Source organism: Scyliorhinus canicula, chromosome 5, assembly GCF_902713615.1.
Source record: "Scyliorhinus canicula chromosome 5, sScyCan1.1, whole genome shotgun sequence".
NCBI lineage: Eukaryota > Metazoa > Chordata > Chondrichthyes > Carcharhiniformes > Scyliorhinidae > Scyliorhinus > Scyliorhinus canicula.
The window spans coordinates 97027261-97040779 of record NC_052150.1 but is presented as its reverse complement, the minus strand read 5'-3'; the positions used below and the strand labels follow the sequence as shown (position 1 = coordinate 97040779).

The following is a 13519-nucleotide window of genomic DNA, read 5'->3' as shown; positions in this document are numbered from 1 at the left end:
TTTCCACAGACACCTGGAGGTGGCAGGGCAGGAAGAGAATGTAGTTAAGAAAGCATAAGGGATACTTGCTTTTATTAGCCGAGGCATAGAATACCAGAGCAGGGATAATAATAATAATCTTTATTGTCACAAGTAGGCTTACATTAACACTGCAATGAAGTTACTGTGAAAAGCCCCTAATCGCCACATTCCAGCACCTGTTAGGGTACACAGAGGGAGAATTCAGAATGTCCAAATTGTCTAACAGCACTTCTTTCGGAACTTGTGGGAGGAAACCGGAGCACCCGGAGGAAACCAACGCAGACACAGGGAGAACATGCAGACTCCACACAGACAGTGACCCAAGCATCGAACCTGGGACTGGTGGATGTCATGCTGGAACTGTATAAAATACTGGTTATGCCGCAACTGGAGTACTGTGTACAGTTTTGGTCATTACATTATAGGAAGGATGTGATTGCACTGGAGAGAGTACAGAGGAGATTTATAGGATGCTGCCTGGGCTGGAGGGTCTGACCTATGAGGAACAATTGGATAGGCTGGGGCTGTTTTCTTTGGACCAGCGGAGGTTGAGAAGGGACCTGACAGAAGTGTATAAGATTATGAGAGACATAAATAGGGTGGATCAGAAGGTACCTTTTCCATTAGTAGAGTGGTCAACAACCAGAGGCATAGATTTAAAGTAAGAGAAGTGAGGAGAAATGAGGGTAGTGAGAGTATGTCTAAAAGAATGGTTGAGTCAGAAAATCTCGTAGGCACACTCCAAAGATGTGCAGGATAGGTGGGGTATGGGGATAGGATGAGGAGTGGGCCTACGTAGGGTGCTCTTTCAGAGGATTGGTGCAGTATTAATGGACCAAATGGCCTCATTCAGCACTGTAGCAATTCTATGGTTCGAAGTATTTAGATGTTCACTTGCGCTGCCATAATCTCCAAGGCCATGGGCATCGTGCTGGAAAATGGGATTAATGTAGTCAAATCTTTGGTGACCAGCATGGACACGATGGGCCAAATAGCCTCCTTCAGTGCTGTAAACATTTTTGATTCTATGATCTCTGCTGCCAGCAACACTATTAACTGTGCTACTTAATTGGTGCCATCAGAAAATTTTGCGACATAGGTCTGTATTCCTTCATCAAAATGATTTATAAATATAATTAAATAGTCACATTCTATCAATTTGAGTATTTACCCATTCTTCCCACTGTCTAACTCTTTACGTCCTAACCACTTTCCTATCCAAGCCAACAGGTAGCCTCCCAATTCCATGAGCTCCCATTTCTGTAACCATTCATAGAACATAGAACATAGAACAGTACAGCACAGAACAGGCCCTTCGGCCCTCAATGTTGTGCCGAGCCATGATCACCCTACTCAAACCCACACTATACCCGTAACCCAACAACCCCCCCTTTAACCTTACTTTTATTAGGACACTACGGGCAATTTAGCATGGCCAATCCACCTAACCCGCACATCTTTGGACTGTGGGAGGAAACCGGAGCACCCGGAGGAAACCCACGCACACAGTGGGAGGACGTGCAGACTCCACACAGACAGTGACCCAGTCGGGAATCGAACCTGGGACCCTGGAGCTGTGAAGCATTTATGCTAACCACCATGCTACCCTGCTGCCCCAAATGTGAAACCGTACTAAGGTCCATGTAAATAACATCCATAGACATGAACACATCTACACATTTGTTACCTCTTCAAAAAGATCAATTAATTTTGTTTGAGATCACTTGCCGTTTACAAATCTACATTGACTATCTCTGATCAGCGACATTAGCCTTTATAAATATGAGAAATTGAGAAGCCATTGCATGCCAGAGCGAAACCTGCGCACTTGTTTCATTTTCTTTGCGCCTCAATAATATTTTCATGCAAAAGCTGCAGAAAAATGTCAGATAATTTTCACTATATATGTAGTGTTTGTATTTTTAATAAAGGATTGATTTTGTTTCTTACCTTGTTTTTCAGGTTACGTTTGTTATGAGTGATAATACAATCCTGGCTGATCTGTTAGCTCTGAAGTTACACAGAGTGGAAGATGAAGTCCGGAATATTGTGGACAAAGCTGTGAAGGAGTTGGGAATAGAGAAGGTTTTTGACTTTTCCATTTCTGCAAGTTTTTTTGGTTCTGGCTTAGAAAACATAGTTCAGTTCAACTGAATTTGTTCAAGAGCAAAATGGTATAAATGCTATAAATCTGAAATAAAAACTAAAAATGCTGCAAATACTCAAGGTCTTTCAGCATCTGTGGAAAGTGAAGCAGAGAAAGGGCAGAATCTTGTGCCCTCCCATGTGGCAGGTTTGGTGACAGTGTGTCAGCTAATCAGGTGGGTGGTAAGCAAGTGGACACTTGCTGTCTTACTACTTCTACCTCAGTTAAGCGGTTGGCAGGAAGGTGGTTTGAGGACTGCATCCTGCCGCTGCTGATATTAACCAAATAGTAGGTAGGGGACTAGTCACGTGGGGAGCTTGACAAGCAAGCTGTGACTTATTTATTTGCAGATTTCCATAGGGAGTCCCTTGTTCAATGGCACTTAGCGCCTGATCGAGGAACCTAGCATCGGGAAGGAGGGGACCCGCTGAGAGCCATACACCCTGCCCTTGCATGATGGCACAAGGCAAAAAGAGATGATAAAGGAACAAGTAAAGAAACAAAAGGTGTGTCTAGAGGAGGTGTAAATGTGAAAGCAGAATCACCACTGACAGCTGCCACCAAAAAGCAGCAGAAATGATGATCTGAAATGATTGAACTCAATTTTGAGTCCAGAAACCTAATCGAAGGATAAAGTGCCATTACTTCATCTTACATTGGTTTTCATTCAATGGTGTAGGAAGACGAGGATAGAAACGTGGGAGTGGAATGGAGAGTTAAAATAAAAGGCAACTTGAGGGTAGGGTCATATTTCCAAAAATAATGGTGGTGTTCTACCAAGCAATCAAAACTCAATCTGATTGAACAAAACTCAATATATGTTTGGTCTCCCCAGTGGAGAGGAGAGTCAGTGGGTTGATAGTGGATATTGGTCATAAGATTCAGCTGATCATTCTCTGCCATTTCCGAAAAGACTTTTCCCTCTGTAGCACAGGTCTTAACATAATTATTCCCAAAAGCTCCTCCCCATTTCACAACACCTTCCCACAGAAGAGCAAGAAATGCAACATCTGCCCTTTGACTTCTTTCTTTCTCACCATCCAAAGTCCCAAAAACACATTCCAGAGGAAACAGTGATTTACATGTACTTATTTCAATTTAATCTACTGTACTAACTGCTCACAATGTGGTCTCCTTTCCACTGTGTTGACTAAACTCATATTGGGTGATTCCTTTGTAATCTTGAAGGGTAACCCTGAACTTCTGGTCACATATCTTTTTAATTCACCATCCCAATTACATACTGACCTTTTTGGCCTTGGCCACCTAAACAGTTCCAGTCAAGGAACCACATCCCATCCATCAACGGGGCATTTTATAGCCTTCCAGCCTTACCATGAAGTTCGACAATTTTAGATCATAACCTCTTCTTTCTCTTTTTTTGATGTGGCGATGCCGACATTGGACTGTGATTGGCACAGTAAGAAGTCTTACGACACCAGGTTAAAGTCCAACAGGTTTGTTTCGAATAACTAGCTTTCGGAGCGCAGCTCCTGCCTCAGGTGAATGAAGAGGTGGGTTCCAGAAACACATATAGACAAGTTCAATGATGCAAGACCATACTTTGAAAGCAAATCTTTGTAGGTAATTAAGTCTTTACAGGTCCAGCTGGAGTGACTGGAGAAAAGGAAAAATCACAGGAGAGAGGGATAACTTGTGATTATCCATCTTTAACCTCGTGTTGTAAGATTTCTTACTGTTCCCTTTTTTGACATTGGTGCAGGTGTAGTTTCTGCTTTTATGCCTCCTCTCAAAATTGCTTTTCTTCCTTCACCTGCCCCATTACTATCCATTTTTGCCTTCACTCTCATTCCTATTGTAGACCTTACCCTGCCTGGTTTAAAAACAGTTACATATCCTAGCATGCCTGGTCTGCCAAAGGATCATTGACCTGAAATGTTAACTCTGTTTCTTTCTACACAGTTGTTGCCAGACCTGTATGTTTGCTCAATATTATTTTCTGGCATGCATGTCTGTTTACATAATCCAGAAAGATTTTACAGACAATTTGGTGATCTAACTCTGATGGTGCAGGCGGGAGGGATTCTGGATACCGGGGTTATTCGATGTTGTGGCCATTTCGGAGACATGGATAGAGCAGGGACAGGAATGGTTGTTGCAGGTTCCGGGGTTTAGGTGTTTTAGTAAGCTCAGAGAAAGGGGCAAAAGAGGGGGAGGTGTGGCGCTGCTAGTCAAGGACAGTATTACGGTGGCGGAAAGGATGCTAGATGGAGACTCTTCTTCCGAGGTAGTATGGGCTGAGGTTAGAAACAGGAAAGGAGAGGTCACCCTGTTGGGAGTTTTCTATAGGCCACCTAATAGTTCTAGGGATGTAGAGGAAAGGATGGCGAAGATGATTCTGGAAAAGAGCGAAAGTAACAGGGTAGTTGTTATGGGAGACTTTAACTTTCCAAATATTGACTGGAAAAGATATAGTTCGAGTACATTAGATGGGTCGTTCTTTGTACAATGTGTGCAGGAGGGTTTCCTGACACAATATGTTGACAGGCCAACAAGAGGCGAGGCCACATTGGATTTGGTTTTGGGTAATGAACCAGGCCAGGTGTTAGATCTGGAGGTAGGTGAGCACTTTGGAAACAGTGACCACAATTCGGTGACCTTTATGTTAGTGATGGAAATGGATAAGTATACCCCGCAGGGCAAGAGTTATAGCTGGGGGAAGGGCAATTATGATGCCATTAGACATGACTTAGGATGTATAGGTTGGAGAAGTAGGCTGCAAGGGTTGGGCACACTGGATATGTGGAGCTTGTTCAAGGAACAGCTATTGTGTGTTCTTGATAAGTACGTACCAGTCAGGCAGGGAGGAAGGGGTAGAGCGAGGGAACCGTGGTTACCAAAGAAGTGGAATCTCTTGTTAAGAGGAAGAAGGAGGCCTATGTGAAGATGAGGCGTGAAGTTTCAGTTGGGGCGCTTGATAGTTACAAGGAAGCGAGGAAAGGTCTAAAGAGAGAGCTAAGACGAGCAAGGAGGGGCCATGAGAATTCTTTGGCAGGTAGGATCAAGGAAAACCGAAAATCTTTCTATAGGTATGTCAGGAATAAAAGAATGACTAGGGTAAGAGTAGGGCCAGTCAAGGACAGTGGTGGGAAGTTGTGTGTGGAGGCTGAGGAGATAAGCGAGATACTAAATGAATACTTTTCGTCAGTATTCACTCAGGAAAAAGATAATATTGTGGAGGAGAATGCTGAGACCCAGGCTATTAGAATAGATGGCATTGAGGTGCGTAGGGAAGAAGTGTTGGCAATTCTGGACAAGGTGAAAATAGATAAGTCCCCGGGGCCTGATGGGATTTATCCTAGGATTCTCTGGGAAGCCAGGGAAGAGATTGCTGAGCCTTTGGCATTGATTTTTATGTCATCATTGGCTACAGGAATAGTGCCAGAGGACTGGAGGGTAGCAAATGTGGTCCCTTTGTTCAAGAAGGGGAGTAGAGATAACCCCGGTAACTATAGGCCGGTGAGCCTCACGTCTGTTGTGGGTAAAGTCTTGGAGAGGATTATAAGAGATACGATTTATAATCATCTAGATAGGAATAATATGATTAGGGATAGTCAGCATGGTTTTGTGAAGGGTAGGTCATGCCTCACAAAACCTTATCGAGTTCTTTGAGAAGGTGACTGAACAGGTAGACGAGGGTAGAGCAGTTGATGTGGTGTATATGGATTTCAGTAAAACGTTTGATAAGGTTCCCCACGGTCGGCTATTGCAGAAAATACGAAGGCTGGGGATTGAGGGTGATTTAGAGATGTGGATCAGAAATTGGCTAGTTGAAAGAAGACAGAGGGTGGTGGTTGATGGCAAATGTTCAGAATGGAATTCAGTTACGAGTGGCGTACCCCAAGGATCTGTTCTGGGGCCGTTGCTGTTTGTCATTTTTATAAATGACCTAGAGGAGGGCACAGAAGGTTGGGTGAGTAAATTTGCAGATTACACTAAAGTCGGTGGAGTTGTAGACAGTGTGGAAGGATGTTGCAGGTTACAGAGGGACATAGATAAGCTGCAGAGCTGGGCTGAGAGGTGGCAAATGGAGTTTAATGTAGAGAAGTGTGAGGTGATTCACTTTGGAAAGAAAAACAAGAATGCGGAATATTTGGCTAATGGTAAAATTCTTGGCAGTGTGGATGAGCAGAGGGATCTCGGTGTCCATGTACATAGATCCCTGAAAGTTGCCACCCAGGTTGATAGGGTTGTGAAGAAGGCCTATGGTGTGTTGGCCTTTATTGGTAGAGGGATTGAGTACCAGAGCCATGAGGTCATGTTGCAGCTGTACAAAACTCTGGTACGGCCGCATTTGGAGTATTGCGTACAGTTCTGGTCGCCTCATTATAGGAAGGACGTGGAAGCTTTGGAACGGGTGCAGAGGAGATTTACCAGGATGTTGCCTGGTATGGAGGGAAAATCTTATGAGGAAAGGCTGATGGACTTGAGGTTGTTTTCGTTAGAGAGAAGAAGGTTAAGAGGTGACTTAATAGAGGCATACAAAATGATCAGAGGGTTAGATAGGGTGGACAGTGAGAGCCTTCTCCCGCGGATGGAGGTGGCTAGCACGAGGGGACATAGCCTTTAAATTGAGGGGTAATAGATATAGGACAGATGTCAGAGGTAGGTTTTTTACGCAAAGAGTGGTGAGGCTGTGGAATGCCCTACCTGCAACAGTAGTGAACTCGCCAACATTGAGGGCATTTAAAAGTTTATTGGATAAGCATATATGGGCATAGTGTTGGTTAGATGGCCTTTAGTTTTTTTCCATGTCGGTGCAACATCGAGGGCCGAAGGGCCTGTACTGCGCTGTATCGTTCTATGTTCTATGTTGTTGACACTTCAGTTGAGGCTGGAAATTTAGTGCTGGCTTTTTACGTATTTCATGAGTCAGAAGATACTTGACATTACAAAGACTATGCAATGTTAATGCTTCTGCCTCTGGCATACCGTAACTTCAAAATACCTGCATGTGTAACAGCAGATTACTTTCTATCCAACTACCTTATACATGCTGTGGTGGAAAAAGAATAGTGGTCCTTCAAATTATTGTGATTATTGTTATTTAATGTTCTGAACTTGACTGATTAATGCTGAAGCTGGACTTGGCCTCATCGGTTCAAACAGTAAGGAAAATGTCATGACCCTACTAATTTGCTTATTTTACATGTATCTAAACGAGGAATAAAGATTTCAATTCAAGGTAGATTATGTGAACAATGAAAGATTAGAAACCATAGCAGTTAAATGGTCAATTTCAAAACTAATTCACACAATTAGATAATGCTTTTGAGCATATCTTAAATGAATATCCAATTATCTCCAATTTTCAGGTCCTCACAGAAATCAGTTACACATGGACCACGATGGAATTTTCATATGAGGAACACCATAGAACGGGTACCCCTCTGTTGAAGTTTGATGAAGAACTCATTGAAATTTTAGATGACAGCCAAGTATGATTCTCTAATATTATCTGTCTTATTGAAGCAATGCTATCACTGATGGTACAAGTGTGGTTTTTGAGGAGTATGGATGTAATTTTAACCTAACTCAAAGTCTATGGAAACTGAAACTGGATGTAAAATGGGTGACCGATCAGATTGCATCAGTTTTACCACAGGTACGTTAGGTTAAACTGACCTCCCACAGTAGAGAAATTGGACCATGCTACAACCACATTTTAGGGTGTAAAATGGAAGAATTATTACAATTTCACAGTGCACTCTGAAAATGCAAATGCATCCAATACATATTTAATTGAACAATATTTAGCTGCCTTAGGTGGTCTGCAAACCATGCATTGGTCACCTTGTATATGTTAATAAAGGACCCAATATCTGTTTCAGGACCTCTCTTAGAATTCATAATGACTGAGAGGAGCATGTACAACTCAGATTTCTGGATTCTTCTTTTTTTTTTGAAAATAATTTTTATTGGAATTTTTTACAGAAAATATAACAACAAACAATGAAATGCAACAAAATAACCCCATAATAACTGTAACACCCCCAGGACCGTATCAACGCATGTATCACATCCCCCCCTCTTCCCCAAACCCAGTGAACAACAAGAGAACTTAAAAATAAATTAAAATTAAATAAACAAACATAGTCATCGTCCCCCCCTCTTCCTGCCCCCCCCCCCCCCCATCTTCCCCCCTTCCACCCCCCGGGTTGCTGCTGCTGCTGTCCCAGTACCCTATCGTTGAGCCAGAAAGTCGAGGAAAGGTTGCCACCGCCTAAAGAACCCTTGTACCGATCCTCTCAGGGCGAATTTGACCTTCTGTAGCTTAATAAAACCCGCCATGTCATTGATCCAGGTCTCCACGCTTGGGGGCCTCGCATCCTTCCATTGTAGCAAGATCCTCCGCCGGGCTACTAGGGACGCAAAGGCCAAAACACCGGCCTCTTTCGCCTCCTGCACTCCCGGCTCCACCCCAACCCCAAAAATCGCGAGTCCCCAGCCTGGCTTGACCCTGGATCCTACCACCCTCGACACCGTCCTCGCCACCCCCTTCCAGAACTCCTTCAGTGCCGGGCATGCCCAGAACATATGGGCATGGTTCGCTGGACTCCCCGAACACCTGACACACCTGTCTTCGCCCCCAAAGAACTTACTCATCCTAGACCCGGAGATGTGGGCCCGGTGCAGCACCTTGAATTGGATAAGGCTAAGCCGCGCACATAAGGAGGAAGAGTTAACCCTCTCCAGGGCATCAGCCCATGCCCCGTCTTCGATCTGTTCCCCCAGTTCCCCCTCCCACTTAGCTTTCAGATCCTCTACTGATGCCTCCTCCACCTCCTGCATTACCTTGTAGATATCAGATATCTTCCCCTCTCCGACCCAGACCCCCGAAAGCACCCTGTCGCTCACCCCCCTCGTGGGAAGCGAAGGGAATCACTCCACCTGCCGCCTAGCAAACGCCTTTACCTGCAGATACCTGAACATGTTCCCCGGGGGGAGCCCAAATTTCTCCTCCAACGCCCCCAGGCTCGCAAACCTCCCATCAATGAACAGGTCCCTCAGCTGTCTGATACCCGCTCTGTGCCAACCCTGGAATCCCCCATCAATGTTCCCCGGGACAAACCGATGGTTCTCCCTTTAAGGAGCCTCCATCAAGCCCCCCACTTCTCCCCTATGTCGCCTCCACTGCCCCCAAATCTTGAGGGTAGCCACCACCACCAGACTCGTCGTATACCTCGTAGGAGGGAGCGGCCACGGCGCCGTTACCAGGGCCCCCAGGCTTGTATCTCCACAGGACGCCCTCTCCATCTGTTTCCATGCTGCCCCACCCCCCTCCATCACCCACTTGCGCACCATCGACACATTGGCCGCCCAATAATACCCCGAGAGGTTGGGTAACGCCAGCCCCCCCCCATCTCTACTCCACTCCAAGAAGACCCTCTTCACCCTCGGGGTCCCATGCGCCCAAACAAAGCTCATGATGCTGCTAGTCACCCTTCTAAAAAAGGCCCTAGGGATAAAGATGGGCAAACACTGAAAGAGAAACAAGAACCTCGGGAGAACCGTCATTTTGACGGACTGCACTCTACCCGCCAACGATAGCGGCACCATGTCCTACCTTTTAAATTCCTCCTCCATCTGCTCCACCAGCCTGATAAAATTAAGCTTATGGAGAGTCCCCCAACTCCTGGCCACCTGCACCCCCAGGTATCTGAAACTCTTCACTGCCCTCTTAAACGGGAGCCTCCCAATTCCCTCCTCCTGATCACCCGGGTGTACTACAAATACCTCACTCTTGCCTAAATTTAACTTATAGCCCGAGAAGCCCCCAAACTCCGCTAACAGCTCCATCACCCCCGGCATTCCCCCTTCTGGGTCCGCCACATACAACAGCAGGTTGTCCGCATACAGCGATACCCGATGTTCCTCCCACCCCGCACCAGACCCCTCCACCTCCCTGACTCCCTCAATGCCATAGCCAGAGGTTCAATTGCCAATGCAAAGAGCAAGGGGGACAGGGGGCACCCCTGCCTGGTCCCACGGTAGAGCCTAAAGTACTCCGATCTCCTTCCATTGGTAACTGCACTCGCCATCGGAGCCGCGTAGAGCAACCTCACCCATTTGATGAACCCCTCCCCGAATCCGAACCGCTCCACCACCTCCCACAGGTACCCCCACTAAACTCTATCAAACGCTTTCTCTGCATCCAGCGCCACCACTATCTCCGCCTCCCCCTCCACCGCCGGCATCATAATCACATTTAGCAATCTCTGCACATTCGTGTTGTGCTGCTGTCCCTTGACAAATCCTGTCTGATCCACATGTATCACCCCTGGCACACAGTCCTCTATCCTGGTGGCCAGGATCTTCGCCAGCAACTTAGCGTCAACATTGAGGAGCGAGATAGGCCTGTATGATCCACACTGCAAGGGGTCCTTATCCCGCTTCAGGATCAGAGAGATCAGCACCCGCGACATCGTCGGGGGCAAAGCCCCCCCCCCCCCCCCCCCCCCCCCCCCCTCCCATGACTCATTGAAGGCTCGCACCAACAGGGGGCCTACCAGATCCGCATACTTTATATAAAATTCCACCGGGAAAACCATCCGGCCCCGGCGCCTTACCTGACTGCATTTGACCAATCCCTCTGACTAGCTCCTCCAACTCTATCGGCGCCCCCAGCCCCAGGACTCCTACCCGTCCTTGAACTGGACCGGTCCAGTGGGGGATCCAGCACTGTGTTAAAGTCTCCCCCCATGATCAGGCCGCCTGCCTCCAAGTCCGGAATGCGGCCCAACAAGCGCCTCATGAAGCCAGTATCATCCCAATTCGGGGCATATACATTAACCAGCACCACCTTCTCTCCCTGCAGCCTACCCTTCACCATAATATATCTGCCCTCCTTGTCCGACACCACCTCAGCCGCCTCGAATGCCACCTTCTTCCCCACCAGAATCGCCACCCCCCGGTTCTTCGCGTCCAATCCTGAGTGAAAAACCTGCCCCACCCACCCCTTCCTCAGACGAACCTGGTCTGCCACCTTTAAGTGGGTCTCCTGGAGCATAGCCACGTCTGCCTTCAGCCCCTTCAGATGAGAAAATACCCTAGTTCTCTTAACTGGCCGATTCAGCCCCCTCACGTTCCAGGTGATGAGCCGGATCAGAGGGCAACCCGCCCCCTCCCCCGCCGGCCAACCATAGCTTATCGACTGCCCGCCCCAGGCCAGCTCGCCCCGCCCGACCCGTTCCCCTTGGCGATAACGCCTCTCCTCTACCCCCCCGGCCCACACCAGCTCCTTCCTGGCCATTCCAGCAGCAACCCGGTATTCCCCACCCCCTCCCCCCCCCCCCCAGGCTAGGACCCCTCCTAGCCGCGACGCACCCTCCATGGTACTTCCGTTAGTCAGCTGACTTCTGCTGACCCCGGCAGCTCCCGCCAAAACCCATCCCCTCCCGGCATGGGGTCATCCCCCTCTTGCCACACCTCCTTGGCACCGCTTCAGCGCGGGAAAGAAAACCAGTAGAGGCCACGCCCCCACCGCCAGCTCCACCCTCCCGCCCGGCAGCACGGGAAACCAGAGGAAAGCCCGCGCTTTCATACTGCCACACCCCACCCTTCTGACGCAGCTCCCCAAAATCCAGTTTCACCCCAACCCCCAGCCCCGTACAGAAGGGAACATAAAAAACACAAACCCCGAACATTCCCCACATAACCCACAACCATACCCAACAGACAGACCCACCCGGAAACAGAGCAGAAAAAAACCCAGCATAAAAAACACATGTCAACATTGCAAAACAGCAACAGCGAAAACAGCAACGGCCATAGTGTGTCCCCAGACCCTAGTTTGAGTCCAGCTTCTCCGCCTGTACAAAGGCCCACGTCTCCTCCGGGGACTCGAAGTAGTGGTGCCTGTCCTTATATGTCACCCACAGACGCGCAGGCTGCAGCATTCCAAATTTGACCTGCCTGGCATTCAGCACCGCCTTCGTCCGGTTGAACCCGGCCCGCCGCTTAGCCACCTCCGCACTCCAGTCCTGGTAGATTCGTACCACCGAATTCTCCCACTTGCTGCTCCTCTCTTTCTTGGCCCAGCGCAGCACACACTCCCGGTCGCTGAATCGATGGAACCGCACCAGCACCGCCCGCGGGGGTTCATTTGTCTTGGGCCTCCTGGCCAGCACTCTGTGGGCTCCCTCAAGCTCCAGGGGCAAATTGAAGGACCCCGCTCCCATCAACAAGCTCAACATCGTGGTCACATAAGACGGAAGATCCGACCCCTCCAGGTACTCCGCCAGGCCCAGGATCCTCAAATTCTTGCGCGTCGTGCCAACGTCCAGCTCCTCCAAGCGGTCTTGCCACTTTTTGTGAAGTGCCTCGTGCAACTCCACTTTCCCCATGAGGACCATGGCCTCCTCCTCCCGCTCAGCAGCCTGCTGCTGCAACTCACGAATGGACACCTCCTGGGCCGCCTGGGTCTCAAGCAGCCTGTTGGTAGTCGCATTCAGGGAGTCCAGCAACTCAGCCTTCAGCTCCGCAAAACAGCGTAGAAGAGAAGCTTGCTGCTCCTGTGCCCACTTCCACCAGTCCTCGGGTGTTCCGCCGGCCGCCATTTTGTCCTTCTTCCCCCGCTTTTCTTGGGGAGTTGCTGCAGCCTTTTCCTTTGCCCCACTCCGGGAGAGCACCATAAATTGCGGGGAATGCTCCTCCAGACACCTTCCCCCACCGGGATTTGTCGAGACAGCGCCGTTTGGGGCCCTCAAATAGGCCCAAAAGTCCTTAAGTAGCGGGAGCTGCCGAACGTGCGGTTTAGCTCCGCATAGCCGCAACCGGAAATCTCAGATTTCTGGATTCTTCAGTGGCATAACCATCGATCCTTGAAGGTGGAAGTTGCCACCTAAAGGTTTTTAGAAAATTAGCTTCAAGTTGAGCCACAGGGACTGATAACATTGCTTCCTACTTAACAGCACTCCTTGGCTTCTGACTTGTTCTGCCACATTGTTGATACGTTTTATCAAAGAATATGGAGAGACAATACATGTTGGATGGTACAATTTTAAAGGGCGTAAAAGAGCAGAGAGGCCTTGTTTATGAACTAACCTTTCAAGGTGCCAGGGTAGGTAGATAAAGCATAAAGGATTCTGGACTTTATAAATAACGGTATAGATTACAATAGCCACAATGTTATGCTAAACCTATATAAAACACCCCAGTTGGCCCAAACCGGAATAATGCATTCAATCTGTGAACTTTATACTAAACAATATGTGAAGGTTTTGGAAAGGATACAGAAGAAATCTACAAGAATGGTTCAGGAATTACAGCTATCTAGAGACACTGGAGAAGCTGCAGTGATTCTCTTAGGGGCAAAGAAGGCTGAGAGGT

General features: G+C 48.0%; 1 protein-coding gene across 2 annotated transcripts in view; it reads left to right on the top strand.

Annotated features, from left to right (window-relative positions):
* Window positions 1-13519, top strand: part of LOC119966149 (dynein heavy chain 11, axonemal-like) — a 622669-nt gene that overhangs the window by 173314 nt on the left and 435836 nt on the right. For both annotated transcript variants that reach the window (XM_038797431.1, XM_038797432.1), the window contains 2 exons: window positions 1984-2106; window positions 7504-7626. In XM_038797431.1, coding sequence (XP_038653359.1) covers window positions 1984-2106; window positions 7504-7626 — 246 coding nt within the window. The remainder of the gene's footprint in view (window positions 1-1983; window positions 2107-7503; window positions 7627-13519) is intronic.